The following is a 25,514-nucleotide window of genomic DNA, read 5'->3' on the forward strand; positions in this document are numbered from 1 at the left end:
TATTTACTTTCTTTTATGTATATGAATGTTATGCTTGCAAGTATCTCTGTGTTTCATGTGCACCTTAGATCTGGAGTTAGGTATGATTGAAAACAGTCATGTGGATGTTGAGAACTGAACCCAGGTCCTCTGCAAGAACAAGAAGTGTTCTTAACCACTAAACCATCTCTCCAACCCTAAAAATTTTTTTACAGAAACATTTGCCCCCTTATAGAAGACTGAACACTGTAAAGATTAAGCCAAATAAAACTGAAGATTCATCGCAACCAAACAAGGTTTGTTTATGTGCAAAATATAAAAAGTGACTCAAATTACAAAGACAGAATAATGAGCTCAAATGCTCCAAGAAAAATGGCATCGATTCTGGGTTTGCCTTACCAGAAAGCATATAAGAAATAAAGCTTATAAGAAATAAGTTCCAAAAGTTAGGATAGAAAACAAGCAAACTACAGGATGATGTCCAATATGAATATGCTTTTCAGGTTTACCTTTGCTCTCTCTAACAAGCCTCTAACTACACATTAAATGTCAATAAAAGGAGGAAAAATGTTCTCTGTTACCCATAACTTAATCACAGAGCTACTTTTTGATAAAATAGCAAAAAAATATTTTTACAAAACTGTCAACCTACTGTTTGGTCTGGCATGGAAATATGTGAAAATACATAATCCTAAACTAATTTCTTATATTTAAAAGTCTCTGTTATTCTCCACTTGTAAAAACAGTGAGTGTGGGTAAGGCAAGATCTCATTATGTATCTCTAGCTGGGGGGAACTATATATGTAGACCAGGCTCCCCTGCAATTGAGAGATGCCCCTGCTCTGCATCTAAGGACTGAAATGAAAGGACGCACCACCACACCTGGCTAGAGCAGTACTGAGACAGTTCAAAGATATGTTTGGGACAGGAAAACGCTAGAGAAAACCTAAAAGCTGAGGAAGGATACTATACGCTAGAACCAAATCTAACCTCAAAACAAAGATAAAGCACCACCCGGGTCTCAGTAGGAAAACCTCCTCTTTTAATTTATGTTCTACTACTCTAATCTGCAAGAAATGTTAGTAACTGCCCTTCCTAAAGACCTACAGATCAGAACAATAGCAGTGAGAGAAGGCATCTTCTCTTCCTGCAGCTATAGCCATTATTTCTGAGAATGGATCCATACAACAAGTGGGCTTTGTGCAAAATTGAGAAATGTACTAACAATCAGACCAAGAACTGCTGAAGCCAGCCAGGCGTGATGGTGCACACCTCTAATCCCAACACTTGGGAAAGAGAGGCAAGCAGATCTGAGTTGGAGGGCAACCTGGTCTACATAGTGAGTGCCAGAACATACATATAATAAGACTATATAATGAGAGCCTGTCTTTAAAAAAAAAGTGAACCACTCTAAAACAGACATACTAATCTAGTTCCCCAGAATGTAACTATCCTTTCATGGGACATGTAATCTACACTGTGAGAGAAATAAGGGCGCGGTAAGGCCAGTCTATCTAAACTAGATCATGTACTAGGATTCGTCAGCTTTTCTTTTTCTTTATAGGATCTTTACAGAAACTCTTTTGTTGTTTATCACTCATTTCATTCCATATGAAAGTTCACGTAAATTTATAGAATGCCAAAAACGGGCTATTTTCAAGAAAAGAAATGGACGTAAACAGTGTAAGGATAGTGACTCACATAAAGCAAGGGAACTGAAAATGTGAGGTCAGCCTGGGCTAAGTAACAATTTCAAACAAAAGACAAAGCCAACAACAAATGATAGTTCACATAATGACTAGCAGAAGAAACTACGGTGTTCAGGATGGACATGATAGACCAAAAAAAAAAAAAAAAAAAAACACTGAAATTTACAATGTCCATTAAAATTGACTAAAGACACGGTGTTGGAAGCAGGATTTCACTATATAGAACACACACTATCCTTGAATTCACACAGATCCATCTGCCTCTGCAATGCTGGAATTAAGGCATGCATTTATACGCCCAGCATCACTTTGTGTTTATTTATAAACTTCAGGAGGGGTGGGATCAAAGAACCAAAGGCAGGTTAAAAAAAAAAAAAATGTCAAAATGTCTAATGTTTATAAGTTTTTAATTTAAAGAAACTATTTTTCATTCATTCCTAGTTTCTCAGAAAGGCTCATACACTCTAGGCTGAACTCCAACCTGCTTTGTAGCCAAGGCTAGGATTGGTTAAGTTTTAAGGGAACAGGGCCAAAGGAAGCAGAGTGAGTACAATTTCTACTGGCAAAATAAGTTAGAGTAACAGAATCAGTTAAATGTCTCATAGCTAAAATGAGTAATAACATGTCGTTATTAAGTGCTTACACAGACATCAAGTGCTACCATAGCAACTATAAACTGAATTTTCTTTTACATTTGTATTTATGATGTGAACACAGACACTTGCATGCCACAGCACACAAGTAGAAATCAAAGGATAACTCAGGCGATGTTCTCTCTTCAACTTTATGAAACCTGAGGACAACACTAAGCTCATCATGCCTACCACATGCACCTCACATCTTGCCAGACTAGGAAGACACCATCATCTTTCTCGCTTTAACATTAAGAGTTAACATTTTAACTGGAAAACACAAAAAACAAACACAGCTATAAAGGGGCCTAGGCCAGCCACGACTCTAAAAGTAGACCTTGCCTAACACACACACACACACACACACACACACACACACACACACACACACAGTCTAAATGATACAGACAAGAGTACATACATACTACATATACTTCTGTGTTAAACTTTTTCACCATACCAGAAAACATGGACTTATGGATTTAAAACTAATCTTGAAAAAATCATCAACTGAAGAAACAGGTAGGTAAGTACACACCTTCAGCAAATCTGAGCACTGCCAGTGCCCGCCCTCCCGCTACAGTACACTGGGGCACTGGAGACCAAAACTGGAAGCAAGGCAGCAAAAGGATGACCAGGTGCTTTTCATAGACTATTTTTATTTTTAAAACTGTATTTGAATAATTATAACAAAATTCTGGTTTTGGTTAAATTACATTCCACTTGAGCTACACTCTTTCTGAAATGACCACAGTAAATTAAAGGCTGAATATACAGGCACTAAAATCACTTCTCTCAGGTCATTTTTACCGTTCAGACAGTATAAAGGGAAAAGGAAACATGATATCCTCTGATGTAAGTGCAGGGAAGTGAGATATACTTCAGTAATGAAGTAGATTGCCATCATTTCAATAACACAAAACACTAAGTAGCAAAAAGTTTTCCCAGTACAAAAATTCCAGACAAAGAAGGTTAATTTCAATAAAAGCCACCTATCTTTGATTTTACATAAAAGAGATAAGGACAATCTTTATCTATTTTAAATTTTAAAATTAATTTTATTCAAATTATAATTTTATTGCTTTTTAAAAACAGACTTACATATTCAGTTTTTAATTATGCAAAAGATTACATATGCAAATTAATCAAAACTTGACCATTTCTAGACAAAAAAAATTTCATAGCAGTGAAAGGCAAGATATTGTGCTAAAAAATTTCAGCACTAATTCCAAGTAATACTTACATTAGAAACAACTGTAATAAATGCATGTGCTATGAGAAACGGCAACGTTTCAGGAGTCCCATACTCAAAGCAATCCTTCATGAGAGAAAGGCCGTTTTTACCACAAAACAGGCAGACATAACGAAGCAAATGCAAGGGTACTTCTACATCCTACAAAAACAAAGAAGTTTATAAGAAACAATTTTCAATTCTGAAAAACACTGAAACAGTACTATATAAAACAAACTCAAAAGACAAAAGAAAATTTTCCATAAACTTTAGAATAAAGAAGATAAATACTTACATTCATATCACAGAATGCCCCTAATATGTTACTTTCTTGCGTCGATATATCCTAATTTAAAAAAAAGGAATATTAAGTCATTAAATGACAATGAAAAAACATAAATTTTCTAAAAGTGATCTTACAAAATCACAGTTAACTTTTATCGCCATTGACAGCAACAACCACTCTGAAGTGACAGTAACTCAGCTCTGGAGCACCTAAAGCCTTCTTCAGAAAGCTTCTTCCTGTAGTACACACTGGACACCATCTTCTCCGCCTGCTCAGTACACAGCAAGTGTCAGGCAAGTGCTCTACAACTGAGCTATGCCCCTAACCTTTGATTTCTCTTCTTTTCTTTTCTTTCTTTCTTTTTTTTTTTTTTTTTTTTGAGATAAGGTCTCTCTGCAGGAACCCAGAATAGCTTTGAACTCATGGCTTTCCTGTCTTCATCTTCACAGACCTAAAATTACAGATGTGCACAACCACACTGGGTTTATTTTCCTTCTCAAATAAAAACAAATTAAACAATATATGTTTTCCTTTAAAATCATGGTGTATCTGGGCAAACTGCTGTTTAGTGGTAGAGACTGCTTGCTTAGCATGTGTAAGATCCTGGTTGGATCTTAACCACTTGGGGGGCATACTTCAAAAGAGTCAGGGTGACTTTCATAAAAATACAACTTAGATGATTTTCAAACTATGACCTGGAAATCTCTAAAGAGACTCCAGAGGTCCCTAATGTGTGTTCCATATCCAGCAGTAGTGGCGCATGCCTTTAATCCCACCATTGGGAAGCAGAGTCAAGCATTCTCTACCACACCCTCTATAAAGTAGTGGAGAATACAGCAAGACTTGAATTTGTCAAGTTATATGCATGCAGTATCATCATACCACGTATATATACATTAAACAAAATTATTGCCACTTCTCTCCTCTCTGTGAATTTTCTATTTGAGACAGAGTCTCACTGTATAGTACTGGCTGTCCTGGAACTCACTATGAAGACCAGGCAGGCCTCTGCCTTCCAAGTGCTGGGATTAAAGGTATGACCATAACATCCAGCCCCAAGAAATCAGGTATTTGCTAATAACCATCTGTAGCTCCAGTTCTAGGGAATCCAGTGCCCTCTTCTGGTCTCTAGACAACAGGCATGCATGCAGTGAGAGAGAGAGAGAGAGAGAGAGAGAGAGAGAGAGAGAGAGAGAGAGAGTGTGTGTGTGTGTGTGTGTGTGTGTGTGTGTGTGTGTGTGTGTGTGTGTTTCCAGGACAGCCAAGACTACACAGAGAAACCCTGTCTCGAAACTCTCCTCCCCCAAAACAAAATTTAGAACACTAGGACAGTAAATCACTTCATAGGATTACTAATAACACCTGGCCCCCAACAATATTACTTCGTTGCATTCACTAAGTATTTTTAAGCATTTTTAACTTTCAGCAGAGCATGACGACACAGAAGGCAGGATACTTGAGCCGCACAAGTTCAAGACTAGCTGTGTATAACACAACAAGACACACAAAAATAGTCAGTGATTTAGGACTTGGGAGGAGCCGTGACTCAGTGACAGAGTACTGGCCTTCAGACATGAAGCCTTAGTCAATCCTATTACAGCTCCTCCCACCCATACATATGTGTATGTTCAATCTACATAAACACACAAAAAAAAGAAACACAAACATGTTAGCCAGGCGGTGGTGGCACAACCCTTTAATCCCAGCACTCGGGAGGCAGAGCCAGGCGGATCTCTGTGAGTTTGAGGCCAGCCTGGTCTACAAAGTGATGACATTCAGGACAGGCACAAAAAAAACTACACAGAAAAACCCTGTCTCAAAAATACCAAGAAAGAAAGAGAAGGAAGGAAGGAAGGGAGGGAGGGAGGGAGGGGAGGGAGAGAGAAAGAAAGAGAGGAAAGAGAGGGGAAGGGGGAAGGGGAGGGAAGGGGGAAGGAAGGAAGGAAGGAAGGAAGGAAGGAAGGAAGGAAGGAAGGAAGGAAGGAAGGAAGACACATATACTATTCAACTTTAAGAGAGGTGCTAGGCATGAAAGAGGGGAGGTGTTTTTAGAGTCTCAAAGTTTCCATCCTCTTGAGTATTTGCTGTGGATAATCAGTTCAAATTATCAAGAAACTGTGTTGTACGTTCTAAGCCCTGATCCTAGGACTTCACAGCAATCTACAGCAGGAACCTGGCCAAATCTTTTGATGTCTAGAAGTCACAGAAACCCTTCCTCTATTAAATAAGGGCACTGATCATGTTTCTAGTCACTGCTATCAAAATATGAACAGCATGAGTCCTGAACTTTTTCCATGTAAAAGATTTCATCAAGTTGCATCTCTTAAAAATAAAAATTCAGCCGGGCAGTGGTGGCGCACGCCTTTAATCCCAGCACTCAGGAGGCAGAGCCAGGCGGATCTTTGTGAGTTCAAGGCCAGCCTGGGCTACCAAGTGAGTTCTAGGAAAGGCACAAAGCTACACAGAGAAACCCTGTCTCAAAAAAACAAAAATAAATAAATAGATAGATAGATAGATAGATAGATAAATAAATAAATAGGAATTCAAGTAAAAGGGTTAATCAGGAAAGGATGGCACAAGAATAAAAGTAAAGACTAGGGGGTTGGGGATTTAGCTCAGTGGTAGAGCAATTGCCTAGCAAGCACAAGGCCCTGAGTTTGATCCTCAGCTCTGGCCAAAAAAAAGTCACTGTCTCAAAAAAAAAAAAAAAAAAAAAGTAAAGACTAGATGGACTTTTTTTTTTCAAGACTGTGAGTTGAAGGTCACTGTATGTTACATCATCATGGTGAAGGCCAATATATGCTACATCACTGTCAGACCTTGTCTCAATGAACAACAAAAAGGCAAACTAGAAATTAAGTGTCACTGTACTGCTTATTAAACATCGGACCAAAACAATTGTTGGTGTATACAAATTCATACAGTCTAACTCTAGAAAATATGTAGACTTAGCAAGGTTGCAATCTAGGACTTTCTGAGGAAAAAAAAAAAAAAAAAAGACAATTAACAGCTAATTACATGATCACTACGATAGAAACAACAATTTTAGGGTATTTTTAAACAATGAATAAGAACAGAATATTTAATAAACATTAACTATACAAAATTCAATAAGAAAAGTCTTTTATGGGTTTTTCAGTAAAATAATTTTAATTAAGTTTTTCTAAAAAATGTTTTTAAATAAAAATTTCAATATTTTAATAAAATAATTTTACCTCAAACATTTTATGATACCATTACTTTCAACCAGGCAACCACATGAAATTGTCTTGAAAAACTGTCGTAACAAAGCACTTTACTCCAAAAAGTATTAAGCAGTAACTATGACATTTACAGACCATTATTTTTTAAATCCAAGAAAAAAAAAAAGGACCACTGATGATTAAACTGACATTAAGAACAAAATAACAGACGGGCGGTGGTGGCGAACACCTTTAATCCCAGCACTCGGGAGGCAGAGGCAGGAGGATCTCTGTGAGTTCGAGGCCAGCCTGGGCTACAGAGTGAGATCCAGGAAAGGCGCAAAGCTACAGAGAAACCCTGTCTCAAAAAAACAAAACAAAAAGAACAAAATAACAGGTTCAGTACTACTCATAGTGCTTTATTTATTTATAAAGAATTTCGGCTGGAGAGATGGCTCAGCGGTTAAGAGTACTGGCTGTTCTTCCAGAGGTCTTGAGTTCAATTCCCAGCAACCACATGGTGGCTCACAACCATCTGTAATAAGATCTGGCGCCCTCTTCTGGCATGCAGGCCAAACACTGTATACATAATAAATAAATCTTTAAAAAAAAAAAAATTCTTTCTGGTTTGGGTGTTTTTGAAGGCCAAGCTGTTCTAGAATTTACTACAGTTAGCCCAAGCTGGCCCAAACGTTGGTGACTCTCCTGCCTCAGTTTCCCGAGAACTGGTATTAAAGGCATGAGCTAGTACATTCGATTTCATTTAAAAAGTTTGTAACCAGCAGGGTGTGGAGGCAGACCTAGGTGGATCTTCCTGACTTCCAGGCCAGCCAGATCTACAATGGAAGCTCCAGGCAAACTAAGCAGTTACAAAGTGAGGTTCTGCGCCACCAAAAAATGAATTAAATGGATAAAATTAATTTCTGAATAAAATTCACACACCTAGGTTCCTAATGAAGGTATTTCTAGTATCTTCCAATGGCAATTTGAAGCATGAAAACACAATTTACACTGTATTCTGATTAAATTAAAACTAGGTTAATTTTTATTTCATATGTATAGGTGTTTTGCCCAAATGTAAATGTGTGCACCATGTGCAAACACTGCCACAGATCCCCTGGAACAGACAGTTGTGAGCTGCTGTGTGGGTGCTGGAAATCCAACCTGAGTACTCTGGAAGAGCAGCCAGTGCTCTTAACTACTAAGCCATCTCTCCAGCCCCTAAAGATCACATTTTTTTAGCAATTCATTTGTTAAAAAATCTTGACACTTTTTGGTATGTTTAATGTATCTTATAATGTTCTTTACAAAGTTTCTATACAGAAACAACACACTAAATTCTAGAAGAAAGCAGAATCTAGCTCAAAATGTTATTATGAATATTTCTACTGGGGATAGTAACCATTTCATGGGCTATGGTTTCTCAGTACAATGTGAAAATAATCCAATAAAGGACTACTAATTTTCAGATGAAGAAAAGTTGATAGTATGAAGGTTACAGAAGATATAAGCTGAAAAAAACAACAGACCAGAAAAAAACAATAAAGCCCCCAGCATTTGGGGGCAGAGGCAGGTGGATCTCTTGAGTTGAGGCCAGTCTGTTCTACAAAGACAGCTCCAAGACAGCCAGTCATGGCCACACAGAGAAAACAACAACAAAATCAATAAATCCCAGCATCAGGAAGCAGAAGCAAGCACATCTCTGTGAGTTTGATGCCATCTTGGTCTATACAACACATTCCAGACCAGGCAGGGCTACATAAGTGAAACCCTTTCAATACGTAAGTAAATAAATTGAATGAATGAATAAATGAAGTGAGCATGTGAATGATTAGCATCTCAGCATTATGGGAAGCAGAGTGTCGAAGATATGCATGAGGACTGGACAAAGAGTTTAACTGACAGGGTCTTTGCCTAGGAAGCACAAAGCTCTGTATTTTATCCCCAGCATCCCATAAGCAGATATGGTAATTTTGCTTGTAATTCCAGCACCCAGGATGTAGAAGAGTGGGTTCAAGGTTATCTTCTACTACACAGTGAGTCTTGAGCCAATCTGAACCCAGTTTATAATTTTAACAGCAGCAGCACTACCTTTCCTCCCCACCTAGAGACTTTCACCACGTCCTTGAATGCTGAAGGCCTGATGAATTCTACCAATCACCAAAGTGTGAAAAATTTACTCTATGCCATTTCAGAGGAAACCAAGATGCCTTACAGCTTCTACCTTTGCCTCCCTCAAACACTCCTAAACCGCAATGTAAAGAGACTTATTCACCCGAGTAGAAGCCGTAGCCATGGAAGAAAACACAAGGAACCCGCACAAAGCAGCCCAACTGGTGAGACTTATGACTTCAACCCATCCATCACTGAGTAAATGTAGTACATGGATGAGTCACACAAGCCTGGAAGGGAACTCCCATTCCCACAGAATGAAAAGTAATAAATTACTATACTGAGGCAAATGCAACACCACATAATTGTCTCAATTCCTTCTTTCCTTTCTTAAATTTATATTTTATATGCTTTGGTGTTTTGCCTTGCCTGGTATGTGTGAGGGTGTCAGGTCCCTGGAACTGAAATTACAGACAGTTGTGAGCTGCCAAGTGGGTACCAGGAATTGAACCTAGATCCTTTTGAAGGGCAGTCAGAGCTCTTAACCACTGCCATCTCTTCAGCCCCCAATTCCTTCTTCCTATAAATATAATTATCTTCACAAACCTGAAATTACTAAGTTTCTGAAAATGCTTACAAAAATAACAGATGTGGATGGGCAGTGGTGGTGCAAGCCTTTAATTCCAGCACTTTGGGAGGCAGAGGCAGGCGGATCTCCATGAATTCGAGTCCAGCCTGGTCTACAGAGCAAATTCCAGGACAGGCTCTAAAGTTACACAGAAAAACCCTATCTCGAAAAAACAAAAAACAAAAACAAAAACAAAAACAAAACAAAAAAAAAAAAGATACAGAATTAAGCAGCTAGCCTTACAAAAGAAAATACTTTTTAGAGTGTATAATTTGTTAAGCCCTGTTTGACGATTAAAAATTCTAGTCTGACAGCTGTTTCTAAAAATGAAATTAAAACCTCTATCTGGTTCTTTTCACCACAACTACTTATTTAATTTTATGTATATGTGTGTGCTTAAGTGTATGTTTTCCCATCACGTGTGTATAGGAACCTGAAGAGGTCAGACTCCCTGAAGAGGTCAGATACCCTGGAAGTAGAGCTGCAGACAGTTGTGGACCACTGAATGGGTGCTGCAAACAGAACCCGGGTCTTCTGCGACTATTATTTTTATTTGCTTTTGATAGTGTTGGGAACTGAACTTAGGACCTCATGCAAATGATAGGCAAGCACTCCATCACTGAAGTATACGCTATTATTTTTAAAAGTCATAATGAAAATGTTTAAATCACTTAAAATTTAAGTTCTGTAAGTTCACTTATAAATATACAGATTTTCAACATAAACTGTTACAGAAAGGTCTGGAGAAAATAATTTTGACAACATCAGTAATTTTTAGAAAAGTTTCCAACAAACTGGGACATGATTGTGCACACCTGTATGTAATCCAAATACTCAGGCTGAGGCAAGGGAATCAAAGCTCAAGGCCAGCTCAAGGATATACAGAAAGTTCAAAGTCTATAGACTGCAGGACTACACAGCGAAACCCTGTCTCAAAGAAGAAAAGAGGAAGGAAGGAGAGAGAAGGGAATGGGATAGGGGCAGGGTAGTCAGAAAGAAAGGTTACCATCAAAAATAACTAGTTTTGGTCATTCACAGATAAGGAGTGGACTGACAAGCTTAGCAGAACTTGATAATGTAAAAGAGTCATGGTATCTGTTTTTACCTACCTCTATAGTAGGATGAGTATTATGCTTGTAAGCAGTATATAAGGGAAACTGAATTTGAAAAATTTTTGCTACACACAGTAATAGTTTTTCCTTCTCATCTGTACTCCATAAACTAAAGGGATCAGAACTCTTTGAAGATTCTTCCTCAGTCAGATTACAAATTCTTGCAGAGTTTGATTTTTTTTCTATTGATTTTTGTCTGTCTGCATTTCCTTCATTACATTCTCTATCTATACTCAGTGGTTCTTCCGCTTGATTACTCTCATCTTGCCACGTGGAATCTATGTTAATGGTAGTACAATGTTTACAAAGCTGGTCCCGGAGCACTTGAACTTGGGCAATCACTAAGTTAATAAGTGCACATACTACTTGGTTAAAAATCTCCAAATGCTTATATTCCTTGAAGCAGCATAGACATTGCCTATAAGAGAAAATAAAATGCAATAAATAAATGCTTCCTAGAGAGGGAACAATTATACATCTTAATAAATAACAGAAGCAAATACTAAAATACTTTTTTAAAATATCAATTTTCCCCCCTTCTGCTAAGGTAATACTGTACTGACTTTTAATAATAGAATCACAGGCCAGGTATGGTGATACATGCCTTTAATCCTAGCATTCGGGAAGCTGAGAGGCAGGTGGATCTCTGTGAATTCAAGGACAGCCAAGGTTATAGAGACCCTCTCTCAGAAAAATCAAAAAAAAAAAAAAAGTAATAGTAATATAAAATTTGTTAATAAAGGATTTTTTTTTTTTGTTTTACTCTACTAACAAAATTTATTATCTAGCTACATTTTTAAATGAACAATTTGCTTGAAGATCACTTGGGATGGGTATTCTGAACCTATCTTGAAGACCAGACACATTCAGGAACACAAAACCCTCTCTTCAATGCCAGTAAAAAAAACAAAAACAAGGGTTGGGGATTTAGCTCAGTGGTAGGAGTGGTAGAGTGCTTGCCTAGCAAGCACAAGGCCCTGGGTTCGATCCTCAGCTTCCCCCCCCACCCTGGGGGGGGGGGAGAACAAAAACAAAAACCAGGAAGTGCCAAGTAGGTATTACATACAAATCTAGTTCTTTTAAATAAGTTCAATTAATAGCTCAATGCCTGGCACACTTCAAGAAACTAAAAATCTTTTAATCAGTAACTAAATGATACACACAATAAGTACCTAGCTCTAATTATATTAGTATCTAAAGACTGATGACAGATAATCAGCTATTACTCATGACTTAAGCCTTGAAGTATTAGCAAAATGTCTCCACCATGGTCCAAATATATCACCAGCACACTGTATGACCACACAGAAAAATAATCTCATTTTTATAGGTTTAATAAACTTGGAAGTATGACCAGAAAAACCACTGGCATATTGTCATTTGAAAAGCAAACCCTAATTTTCTTCCTTGAGTGTAAAAGGGACTCATTCCCAATGAATAGCATGTGGTGGAAATTAAAGGATGGGACATCTAAGAATAGGCCATAAAGACACTGCAACCATGATGTCATTAATAACATTACAGCTGCCTATAGAAGAAAATTATATGAGGCCTCCCCCAAGCACTTAAATTGACAGCAGATCCTCTAGCCCCATGTAAGTCTCCAGATGATATCCTGACTAAAACCTTATAATCCACAGAATTAATCAACTATACCTTTCCAAAATTCCTATGCCACTGTGATCCTGTCTCTAATTAATTAAATACTATTTATGGAGGAATCTGTTACACTGGTTAAATAAAAGTGCTTTTACTTCAAAGGTCTCTGCCAGTTATAAAAGTTCATATTACCACACTGGGTAGCAGTGGCACATGCCTTTAATCCCAGCACTCACGAAGCAGAGCCAAGAGGCTCTCTGAGTTCAAGGCCAGCCTGGTCTACAGAGCAAGACCCAGGACAGACACCAAAAACAACACAGAAAACCCTGTCTCGAAAAACAAAACAAAAGTTCATATTACCATGATTTTTAAGAAATTTTTTGGAGACAATATGTGGCTCTGGACGGCCTAGAACTCACTATGTAGACCAGGTTGACCTCAAACTCAGAGATTCACCTGCCTCTGACACCCAAATGCTAGGATTAAAGATGTGTGCCACAACACTCAGAAAGATTTTTCTCTGTACCTCCATCTAAGGGGATGGGGATGGAGGGGGGGAAGAAGAGAGAGAGAGACAGAGGGAGAGAAGGAGGGAGGGAGGGAGAGAGCGTGCGTCTGTGTGTGTCTGGGCACATGCCTCGGAAGGCCACAAGCGGACATCAGAGCCCCTGGATCTGCAGTTACTGGCAGTTGTAAGCCACCAGACAGGAATGGCAGGAACTGAAGATGGGTCCTCTTAACCACTGAGCCACCTCTCCAGCCCCAACCCCCAGGCCATATTATAATTTGTATGAGGAAAAACAAATACAATGCCTTTAGCCCCAGCATCAAGAGGCAGATAGACCTCTCCGAGTTGAGGCCAGAGTGATTCTAGTGTAAACTACAACTACAAAGTGAGACACCCTCCCCCAATCTTAAAACAACAACAAAAACTACTCAAGGGCAGTGGTGGCACTCGCCTTAAATCCAGCACTCAGGAGGCAAAGGCAGGAGAATCTCTGAGTTCCAGGCCAGCCTGGTCTACAGAGCAAGTTCCAAGATAGTAAGAGCTACAGAAAAACGCTGAAAACCCAAAAAGAAAAACCAAATTTACTCATAATGTTTTTCTGCTAAACAGCCTGCCTACCTCTTATCTCCTATATCCCTTTTTTTTCTTTTCCAATACTGGGGGTCAAATACAGAACTTCATGAATACTGGAAAAGCCCTCTAACTACTGAGCCCATTTTTTACACTGACAGGGTCCAGGCTGATCAGAATCCTCTTGCCTTAAGAACTCCAAAATTAGGGGATTACAGGCATGCACCACCACTCCAGACTCAGCTTCTTCCTATAATACTAACAGAAAATTATCTTTAAAGTGAGAAGCCTCAGACTTAGGCATTTTTATGATTAAAGCTAGAATTTGAGTTCCTAAAGATCTTGGCTAACACTTAGAATAGGAAAGATAAATTTATTTTGAAAATTAGCTGTCAGAAAATGGGAATTGAGGCTGGAGATGGCTTAGTGGTTAATAACACTAGTTGCTCCTCCAGAGGACCTGGTTTCAGTCTCCAGTGTCCACATGGTGGATCACAACTGTCTATTATTCCAGTTCCACAGGATCCAAATGCCCTCTTCTGGCCCCTGCAGGTACCATATACATGTGGAGCATTGAAGATACATGTGGGCAAAATGTCCATACACATAAAATTTAAAAAAGAAAGAGAGGGCTGGAGAGATGGCTCAGTGGTTAAGAGCACTGGTTGCTCTTTCAGAGGTCCTGAGTTCAATTCCCAGCAACCACATGGTGGCTCACAACCATCTGTAATGAGATCTGGTGCCCTCTTCTGGCCTGTAAGCATGCATGTAGGCAGAACACTGTATACATAATAAATAAATAAATCTTAAAAAAAAAAAAAAAAAGACAAAGACAAAGAAAAAGAAAAAGGAAATGGGAATTAAGGTGGGTGGCAGTGAATGCCTTTAATCCTAGAATCAGGAAGGCAGAAGCAGCTAGATCTGCAGGTTCTTGACCAACAAGAGGTCCAATGTGAGACCTTGTCTCAAAAAAAAAGAAAAAAAGAACACTGGAAAGACTCAAGAGTTGGAGCCTCAGGCAAGGATGAAGTAGGACAGAAAAAGGATTCAATAAAAGGTTTCAAGTAACTTTCCCTGTCCAATAGCTAAACTATCACAGCCAAAGACTAAAGGATAGATCTCTTAGAAAATTAGTCCAAAAGACATATCCTAGATAAGAAAGCCTACTTTGAGGCCAGCGTGGTCTACAAAATGAGTTCCAGGCCAACCAAGCTACACAGTGAAACTCTGTCCCAAAAAAAGAAAAGCCTGTTCACCATTTATACCTATCATATAGTATAGATCATCATTTTAAGATGTCCCACCCACAGAGAATATCCAACTTTGCTGTGCCCTTGTCTTAACCATAAAGGACAGCCAAGAATAAGTCTTCGTAAGAGCAAAGAAAAGGACCAAAACAAACAATAAATAAAAAACTATCACCAAAGATGACAAAAACGAACAGTAAAAAGATAGAGCCTAGCTTGGTGGTACACACCTTTAATCCCTGAATTCAAGGCCAGCCTGGTTTATATAGCAGTTCCAGAATTCCAGGGCAGCCAAGGCTACAGAGTAAGACTCTCTCAAAAAAAATGTGAAATCCACAAAGAATCAATAAAAAGTTAAAAAATAACAATGAATTTTTTTTAAAAAAACTCAAAAGTAAATACAACACAGAATTTTCTAGTTTCCTTTCTATTACTTTGATAAACTGTGTCCAAAAGCAACTCAGAGAAGGACAGGGCTCATTTGTCTTACAACTCCGGGTTATAACCCCTCACTGAGGAAAGACAAGGCAGAAGTCAATGTGGAAGCAGAGGCCATGGAGAAAGGCTCCTTATTAGCATAGTCCCAGGCTTGCTCAGTTTGCTTTGTGATAAAACCTACGACACCTGCCACAGTGGGCCATGTCCTCCTATATCAATCATTAATCAAGAAAATGCCCATAATCCTGGCATCTCTACCATGCTGGGGTCTCCACTGCAGCTGAGGCTGTATCTTCACCAATGGCCTCTCCTGGGCTCTCTTTAAGGACTCCAACCCTGTACCACAGTGTCAAGTCTCAGCTTCTGTCCATGATCCCTTCAATCCTGGGGTTTCCAAAACAACTGAGGCTACAGTTTAACCAATGACCTTTCCTGGCCTCTCACACTACCAAGCATCAGTCACTCTCCATGATCCCTTTCAAAGGAAGCTTTCAGGGCCAGCACTTGGCAGGCAGAGGCAGGCACATCTCTGAGTTCAAAGCTGGCTTAGTCTACATTGTAAGTTCCAAGACAGACAAGGCTACACAGTGAGACCCTGTTGTTAAAAACAACAACAACGCAACTTTTCACAGCCAAAACCAGCACCATGTGTAAGACTCTTAAACATTATCATCAAGTTCAGCTGCAAACTTGAGAAACAGAATTGGCTCCTCTGGACTACAGCTTCTGTGTGTTGGCCCTGAAGAAATTGTCCCAGTAAAGCAGATGTTTTATCTCGGTATGCTGTCCTTCTGTTCAGAGCTGATTGTTTGGCCACGGCTGACCAGAAACCACAGATTATTAATTCAAACAGATCACCACAATGGCCCTGACCCAGTTTTGCTTCTCTATGTAATTCTACAAGGCAGGCCTCTGTCATCTGCACTTTCCTAAACACCACTGTCCAAGTTTCCACACAACAGGCCATTACAAGTTTTCATCGATGGCTTTTCCAGCCCTAAGTTCCCAACACTTCCACAATCTTCCCAAACAACATGGTGATGTCTATCACTACAATAGCTACAACAGTTGTCTGGTACCAACTTTTGTCCTAGTTTGCTGTCTGTTACTATGATAAAACACTTGCCAAAAGTGACTCGAGGAAAAAAAGGTTTTATTTGGCTTACACTTCCTGACCCACAGTACATCACTGAGAGAAGACAAGGCACATAAAACCCAACCACTACAGGAACCTGAAGACAGGAGTTAAACAGATTAACATGGAGCAATGCTGCTTACTAGCTTGCTTCTACTTTGGGACTCCTGCACAGGGGTAGCACTACCCCACCATAGGTTGAACCACCCCATATCAATCATTAATCCATAAATATTCCACAATCTAATGGAAGCAATTTCTGAGCTGAGGTTACCTCTTTCCAGATGACCATATAATTATTTAAAGTTAATATAAATTAAGTAAAAAAAGAAAAAACACTAACCAACACAATCACAAGAAAGCAAAAACTTTAACTGTACTTTCTAATACTTAGAATCTAACAGATATTAGGTTATTAAAAGAATGAATGTTATAAAAACCAAAGGAGGGAATACAAAAACTGGGTCCTTTACAGATGGGCAAGGAGCTCAGTATTAGATCATTTGTCTTTGTATGTATGAGACCCTGGATTCAACCCTAACCACCATTTAAGATAAAAGGATTTGGGGGCTGGAGAGATGGCTCAGCGGTTAAGAGCACAGGCTGCTCTTCCAGAGATCATGAGTTCAATTCCCAGCAACCACATAGTGGCTCACAACCATCTACAATGAGATCTGGTGCCCTCTTCTGACATGAAGTCATACATGCAGACAGAGTACTGTATACAAAATAAATAAATCAACGGGGCGGTGGTGGCGCACGCCTTTAATCCTAGCACTCTGGAGGCAGAGCCAGGCGGATCTCTGTGAGTTCGAGGCCAGCCTGGGCCACCATAAATGAATGAATGAATGAATGAATGAACGGACGAACAAATAAATAAATAAATAATCTTTTTTTTTTTTTTTTTTAAGAAAGGTAAAAGGCTTTTTAACTGTACTGTACATATATAGACTATTTGCATGGTTTTTTTTCTTTCTTTCTTTTTTCTTTTTTTGGTTTTCAAGACAGGGTTTCTCTGTGTAGCCCCAGCTGTACTGGACCTCTAAACCAGGCTGGCCTCAAATTCCCAGAGATCCACTTGCCTCTGCCTCCTGAATGCTAGGATTAAAGGCATGTGCCATCACCACCCTGCTTATATGCCTTTTAAATAAATAAATCATTTATCACTTTAAACCCGATTAAAATCTTAGCAGCTTATAACACATAACAGAAGGTACAAACAGGGAACTAAAACAATCTCCCCAAAAGACAGACACAAGTCTGACAGTGAGGAGAAAAGGAAAGCACACAACCAATCAAAGACTGGTAATAGAAGACAGAAGTCAGCAGATAAATAAAAATCCTCAAGGTTCTTTAGTCTTTCTTTCAAATTACTGGAAGATTTAAATTTACATAAAGAGTACTAATGAAAGATAAAATCAAGATGAAAATTAAAGTGAAACTCAATGGAAATGTATTAAATGTATAGAATGCACAAAAATGAAATTACTAACCCGAAGAAGGAATACATCTAAAGCATAAACACTAGTTCTAACAGCATAATCAGGAGTTTAAGATTTTTCATAAATGGTCATATGCTAATCCAATCAACCACAGCTTTTAGGGGTTTTTAAGTAAAGCCTAGATATTAGTTACTGAGACTTAATTATAATTTTCTACTGGAAGTAATATTTTCCCTTCTCATAAGTCCCTTTCTGGTTTCCTACAATCTGCTCTCCCTCCCACATAGATGTGCATACATAAAAAGTTGTAAGATTCAGGGGCGCAGGGCTGGAGAGATGGCTTATAGGTTAAGAGTACCAACTGTTCTTCCAGAGGTCCTGAGTTCAATTTCCAGCACCCACATGGTGGCTCACAACCATCTGTAATGAGATCTGGCGCCCTCTTCTGCATACATAATAAATAAATAAATCTTTAAAAAAAAAAAAAAAAAAGATTCAGGGCTGGAGAGATGGCTCAGAGGTTCAGAGCACTGGCTGTTCTTCCAGAGATCCCGAGTTCAGTTCCCAGCAACCACATGGTGGCTCACAACCATCTGTAATGAGACTTGGTGCCCTCTTCTGGCCTGCAAGGATACATGCAGGCAGAACACTATATGCATAATAAATAAATAAATCTTTAAAAACAGTTTTAAGATTCACATGAGAGAAGGATACGTGTGTGGTGTTTGTCTTTCTAAATCACCTTATTTAATGTAATATTTTCCAGTTCAATACACTTTCCTGCAAATAGCATAATTTTTTTTGGGGGGGGGGGGCTGAGATAGGGTTTCTCTGTGTAGCCCTGACTGTCCTGGACTCACTCTGTAGACCAGGCTGGCCTTGAACTCAGAGATTCGCTTGCCTCTGCCTCCCATGTACTAGAATTAAAGAGGTGTGTGTTACCACCACCACCCAGATATTGTTTTTCTTTACAGATAAATAAAATTTCATTTTGTGTGTGTATAGATATATAGATATCTCCCACATTTCCATTATCCATTCTTCTATTGATGGACATCTAGGTTTATTATAATTACCTGCTAGTGTGAAAACAGTAACAAACATAGATAAGCAAGTATCTGTAACAAGATACTTTCAGGTAATGTCCAGGAGTTGTATAAATGGATCATATGAAAGGTCTATTTGACTAGGCAGTGGTGGCGCATGTCTTTAATCCCAGCACTGGGGAGGCAGAGACAGGTAGGTGGGTCTGAGTTTGAGGCCAGCCAGGTCTACAGAGCAAGTTCCAGGACAGCCATGCCATGGCTCCAGGGAGAAACCTGGTCTCAAGAAAAAGACTGTTCCATTTGCAGTTTACTGAGAAACCACCACAGTGATTTTCATAAAGGCTGTTCCAGTTTACATCCCACCAGTGCTTAGACCCTCTCTTTGCAGCCTATGCTGTCAGCCACTTTGTGGTAACCACTTCAGAATAGAAAGGCCTACCCAAACATACACCACTTACCATTTTTGAAATACAAGAGAAAAAAATCCTAGAGCTTTCAAGCAGGGTAATTAATAGTAACAAGGGAAAGCTAAGGGGTTAAAAACTACTAGGCGTCATGGAACACATCTACAGTTCTACACTCAGAAGACTGAGGTAGGAGAATCAAGTTTTAGCCCAACTCTGGGCCAACTAGAGCTACACAAGTGTTTCTAAAGGAGATTAAAAAAATTAAAAAGGCAGCACTTCAGAAAAACACTGGATCCCTAGAATACAATGAAGCACTACTTCCACAATTCTGAGAGAAAATAACTTTCCACCCAGAATCCTGTATTCAACAAAAACCTGTAACAAAAGCATACACATAGACTAGACACTTTAGACATGCCAAGTCCAAAACGCATGTTTTTCCATATAACTTTTCTCAGAAAAGGTCAAAGTAAAACAATAAAGCAATAAGCACTCAAAAACGCAATTGAGGAAGCATGGCTAGGGAAATGGTAAAAGCTTGAGGAGGAGATCTGAGGAAAAGCTAGTCTAAGAGCAGACAACACAAACTGAAACTGAAGGTTACCCCAAGAGGAGACTGGGCACAAAATAAAAATAATGGGTCACCACCACTCCAAAGGGTTAAGAAGAACTTGTGATACATATATAGAAAATTACTTAAATGAAAAAAAAAAGAGGGGCTGGGACTTAGCTCAGTGGTAGTGTGCTTGCCTAGCAAGTGCAAGGCCCTGGGTCCCATCCTCAGCTCTGGAAAAAAAAAAAAAAAAAAAAAAAAAAAAAAAATTCATAGAGACCCCAGGAAACCAAAAAATGTCTAAGATATGAAATGAACTACTTAACATTTTGGCACCTCTTTGAACAGCATTTTTACTTTTACAAGTATCTAAAAATTGATAGCAACTATATTAAAAGGACGTGATAAAGTAAAATCCTATATATCATAAAAGGAAGATACAACTATACCTAAAATTGACATGAAGCAAGAGCTGCAAGAAAATACAATTTCAAAAAGCAGAATATTAAACCATTCCTTGAAAACAGAACAGGATTGAGAAGGGGACTTTAAAAATACTCTCTCTTTTCTCTTTCAACTGCATTTTGGGCTGGAGCCTAGAACATGCTTTATGGACTGTGCTGGCTTCTAACTCAGATGTTTACTTTTTTTAAAATTTATTTATTTTTATTTCATGTACACTGGTGTTTTTCCACAGTGTTGGGTCTCAGAACTGGAGTTACAGACAGTTGTGAGGGTCATGTGGATGCTGGGAATTGAACTTAGGTCCTCTGGAAGAGCAGGCATCTCTCCAGTCAAGCTGCCTACATCATACAGCAAAATAAAACCTGCTGAATGTTGTAACTGCCATAGCAAACACCAGGGGTCTGCTAGGTCAGCCCACAGCTGGTACTCAGACTAGTAATTCAGCAGTGCTCAAAGGAACTAGATTACTTGGTAAACCTTTGTTGAGGGCTTCCAGTTCCAAGCACCTAATTACTCACAGGCAAACCTAGCAATTTTTCTTTTTTTCTTTTTTTTTTTTTTTTTTTTTTTGAGCTGAGGATCGAACCCAGGGCCTTGCACTTGCTAGACAAGTGCTCTACCACTGAGCTAAATCCCCAACCCGCAAATTTTCAATTATGTTGATTTTAAATGTGATCAATGACAGTTTCAACAGATATTCTATTAAAAAGTTAATTCCAATTGTTCGGGAGTTCTTATATGGATAAGTTCTTACCATATGGTTATCATATCATGTCATATCATAAGTTCTTATCATATGATTATCAGAAACAATAATACTGGCCAGGTGTGGTGACACACTTGGGAGGCAGAGGCAGGCAGATCTCTATTAGTTCCAGGACAGCCAGGGCTACATCAACTTGATTTTACAGGTTCTCATTGCACACATTTTGTTTGTTTGTTGAGATGAGGCCTAACTATGTAGCCACGACTGGCCAGGAACTTGGGAACCTCCTGCCCCATCTTCCAGTTCTGAGATTACAGGCCTGAATAAGATGATTCCATCGAAGGCTTTCGTCAGTCTACTGACTATCTTAAATGTGAATTATTTTATATGAGCTAACTTCTGGAGGGAAATACTTTAAATAATAATAGCAATATCTTTTTATTTCGTTTTTTGTTTGTTTTTGGTTTTTTTTGGAGCTGAGGATTGAACCCAGGGCCTTGCGCTTGCTACCACTGAGCTAAATCCCCAACCCGTTTTTGTTTTTTAAGTCAGGGCCTCACCACATAGCTCTGGCTAGCCTGGAACTCAGAGATCTGCTTGTCTATGTCTCCCTTGAGCTAGGATTAAAGGCATGTCCCACCATGTCCAACTCAGCAAATTATTATTTTTTTTATTTTGTGTGAGTGTGTGTATGTGTACCACATGTGTGCAGGAGCCTTCAGAGATCAGAAGAGGCGCTGGATCCCCTGGAACTGAAGTTACACAGGGCTGTGGCCTACCATGTGGGTGCAGAGATCCAAACTGGAGTCCTCGGGAAGAGCAGTAAGAACTCTTGAGCAGTGAGCCGTCTCTCCAGCCCTCAATACTTTATCTCTGACTTTTCTTTCCTTTTGGTTTTGTCTTCTTTGACAGGGTCTTTCTACATAGCCCTGGGTGCTCTGGAACTATGTAGACCAGGCTGACCCCAAACTCAGAGATCCCCTTGCTTCTGACTCCTGAGTGCTGAGATTAGAGGTAGAGGCCACCACACCAAGCTTCCAACATGATACTAAATGAAGATTTCCCCTCACCTATCTATCCTGGTTAACATATTACAATGGCAAATCCTGACCACTGATAATACATTTATTTGATAATCTTTCTGTACATTGTATGTGGTGACAGGAATCAAATCCAGGATTTCACAAATGCTGAACACAACTATATTATGTATATCCCATTCTATTGCTATTATGCGTGAAGGCTACTTTTCTCCATGAAAGGTCACCAATTTATTAGTGTACCAAGATCCTTTTATTGGCCTCAACCTAATCATTTTTTAGATTAACTATTAATCGCTATTTACTCCATAAAATAAGCACAATCTTTTATGTAGGCAATAATAGTTGTTCAAGTATAAGAAAATAACAAGTGGGGCTAGAGAGATGGCACAGAGGTTCAGAGCACTGACTGCTCTTCCAGAGAACCTGGGTTCCTGGCACCCACAAGACAGCTCACATCGGTCTGTAACTCCAGGATCCAACACCTTCACACATACATACAGGCAAAGTACCAGTACAATGTTTAAAAAAGAAAAACAAAGTAACAAGCCAGGCTGTGGTGATACACACCTTTAATCCCAGCACTTGGGAGGCAGAGAGGTAGGGGGAGTCTCTCAGTTTGAGGCCAGCAGGTCTATTGAAGGTCACATTAAAAGCAGGTGCTACCACTGCCCAGCTTAAGCTTTTTTATCATCAGCCATACTATACACTTTCATGTTATAACACATATGTTCACTGATCACTAACCAAGTATTTTTTAAATTTTTCTATTTATTGCCCAGTGTAGAAGCACACACCTTTAATCCTAACACTTAGGAGGCAGAGGCAGGCAGATTTCTGTGAAATTGAGTCCAGTAGGTCTATACAGTGAGTTCTAGGACAGCCAGAGCTACAAAGTAAAATCCTGTCTCCAAAAAAAAAAAAAAAAAATTAGTTTATATACCTATAGTGTGTGTCCCTGCACACATGTGTTAATTTATGTATTGGTGCTATGACATGTATGGAAATCAGAGAACAACTTGTGAAATAGTTCTCTCCTTCCACCTTATCAATGTCCCTAGCTTGGGCCTCGGTTATCAGGCTTAGTAGCAGGAGTCTTGGTTCCACTTTTAACATTTTTCTAACTCATAAAAATGTCAGAAAGACTAGTTCAAATTGGGCAAAGCACGTAAAGATAAAAATATTTAGTGGGGGGCTAAGGATATGTATATAAGTATAGGAACAGTTATTTAGTACATACAAGTCCTTGAACTCAAATTCCTTCTTTATCTCCCTGAAAAAAGATTACCAGAGGGCTGGGGTATAAGCTCAGTGGTAGAACCCAGCAATTAAGATGCTGGGTTTGAACTTCAGCACTGTAAAAAAGATTGTTTACCACCACCAATTAAAATCACACAGAGACAGATATTTAGTTCTTTTCATATTGACTGTATTAACAACTATGATCCTTAGAGTGTCATTCTGTGTATTCTAAACTTATATATTACATAAAAGTTGAACTGAGCTGGGCGTAGCAGGGCACACCTTTAATCTCAGCACTCTAGAAGCAGAGGCAGGTGGATCTCTGTGAGTTTGAGACCAGCCTGGTCTATAGAATAAGTTCCAAGACAGCCAGGGCTACACAGAGAAACCTTGTCTCAAAAAACAAGGGGGGCGGGGGAGAGAAGAAGAAAAAAAATCCTATCTCTCAAAATAATTGAGATATTTATATATAAGTAAATTTTATACATACACACATACACACACACACACACACACACACACACACACACACGTATAAAAATGTCTTTCAAAATTTTGGCCACTCATTCCTAAAGAATGAGGAAAAAGTAAAAGAAAGAAACCAATTTTATGTTGTTTTAAAGATAATGTCATAATCAAGCCCATGACTAAGGAAAAGGCACAATGACTGAATATTGGTAACTACCATTTAATACAAAAAAAGAAAACCACGTAGTAAAACATCCTTGAAGAAAATCTAATGACAAGGAATGGCAATTTATACAATTTCACCAAGTTAATCTTCAAAATACGTGCAACTGCATACCTCTGAGTCCAGGAATTGATGTAAGCAAATATTTTGAGAGTATGTTCCTTTCTGAGCTGCAGTCCATCACCACCTTCTATATCTGATACTGAAATAGAAGGATAAAAGTAGGAATAAATGTTAAACCATACTAAAGCCAATACTTTAAAAATAAAGCTTAGATACACAAATGCAAACATAAATTCTTTTGATTTCATTACTGAAATAAAATCTTGATTACTGAGAATAGTATCTCCTAATGTGTGTGATAGAGACCATAACCAACAGTAACCCAGAGAGGAAAGGGTTTATTTTACTAAAAGATTACAGTCCACCATTAGAGGAAAACAGGGCATAGAGAAATGCAGCTCGCTCAGCCTGCTTTCTTATTTTGTTTGTTTCTTTTGCCCTTTTTTTTTTTTTTTTTAAGTTTTTTGTTTGTTTGTTTTTTAAGATAGGGCCTCTTTATGTTCCAGACTAGCCAGGGCTACATAGTGAGATCCTACCTCAAAAAAATGAGGGAAAAAAAAAGGCTTAGCTTATCAAAGTGTTTTTAGGATTGACTGGGTTTTATTTATATATGTGTGTGACACTGCGTGATTACGTGCCTCAGGTGCCAGCAGGAGCCCCTGGAACTAAAGTTACAGGCGGTTGGTTATGAGCTACCTTGCGGGTGGTGGAAACTGAATCCAGGTCCTCTACAAGTGTACTGGATGTTCTAAACCAATGGGCCATCTCTTCAACCCAAATGAAATACTTTACAAACCAAGAACAAGTTAATTCTATCCCTGCTGCTTATGAACTGTCCTATTTAGACCAAACCATTCCTCATGACTCCTGCGAGGGATGTAGTGTTATAGTGTTGAAAAAGCTGTACAAGTACACAGATAGCATGAGATTTTTTTTTACTTTGCCATTCTCTTTTCCCAGATGATAAATATGCTCTAAGAAACTCTTACAATGCTGGGCAGAAAACCATAGCTTCATGAAGGCCAACAACAAATACAGTATATATCCAATGAACTGTTTGACAGGTTGTGTGCATTGAATGCATTTTCCGTTTACGTTTCCAATTTGTTGCCTGGTTTTTGTTGTTGCTGTTGTCTCTCTGTGAACTGACAAAGATGAGATCCACATGCACTGCCCCTGGTGTTGGGATTAAAGGTATGTGCCACCATGCCCAGCTGAGTTTTTGTGGTTGGTATTTTTGTGTTTGGTTTTCGGTGGGTTTGATTGTTTTTTGTTTTTTACATTTATTTTGTGTACATGTGTTTTAAGTTGTCAGAAAACAACTTGCAGTAGGAATCAAAAATCAAGTCATCGGGTTTAACAGTGAATTGCCTTATCAACAGCTGAGTCCCAGCCCTAACCTTTCTTTAAGTGACTCTATAACACAGTAAAGATTTCTCTTGTAATTCCAAAGGGGGAAAAAGAGGAACAGCAATCTAAAACAATGTTTGT

At 38.8% G+C, this 25,514-nt stretch overlaps 1 protein-coding gene across 4 annotated transcripts in view; it reads right to left on the reverse strand.

The window, feature by feature from the left end:
* The window catches only part of Usp34 (ubiquitin specific peptidase 34), a 193,959-nt gene that overhangs the window by 150,043 nt on the left and 18,402 nt on the right, over positions 1-25,514 (reverse strand). For all 4 annotated transcript variants that reach the window (XM_036201252.1, XM_036201253.1, XM_036201254.1 and 1 more), the window contains exons 2-5: positions 24,075-24,162; positions 10,869-11,289; positions 3,847-3,897; positions 3,564-3,713 (exon numbers count right to left, since the gene is read on the reverse strand). In XM_036201252.1, the coding sequence (XP_036057145.1) occupies positions 3,564-3,713; positions 3,847-3,897; positions 10,869-11,289; positions 24,075-24,162 (710 nt within the window). The remainder of the gene's footprint in view (positions 1-3,563; positions 3,714-3,846; positions 3,898-10,868; positions 11,290-24,074; positions 24,163-25,514) is intronic.

The sequence above is a fragment of the Onychomys torridus genome, chromosome 10 (genome assembly GCF_903995425.1).
Source record: "Onychomys torridus chromosome 10, mOncTor1.1, whole genome shotgun sequence".
Classification (NCBI taxonomy): Eukaryota; Metazoa; Chordata; class Mammalia; order Rodentia; family Cricetidae; genus Onychomys; species Onychomys torridus.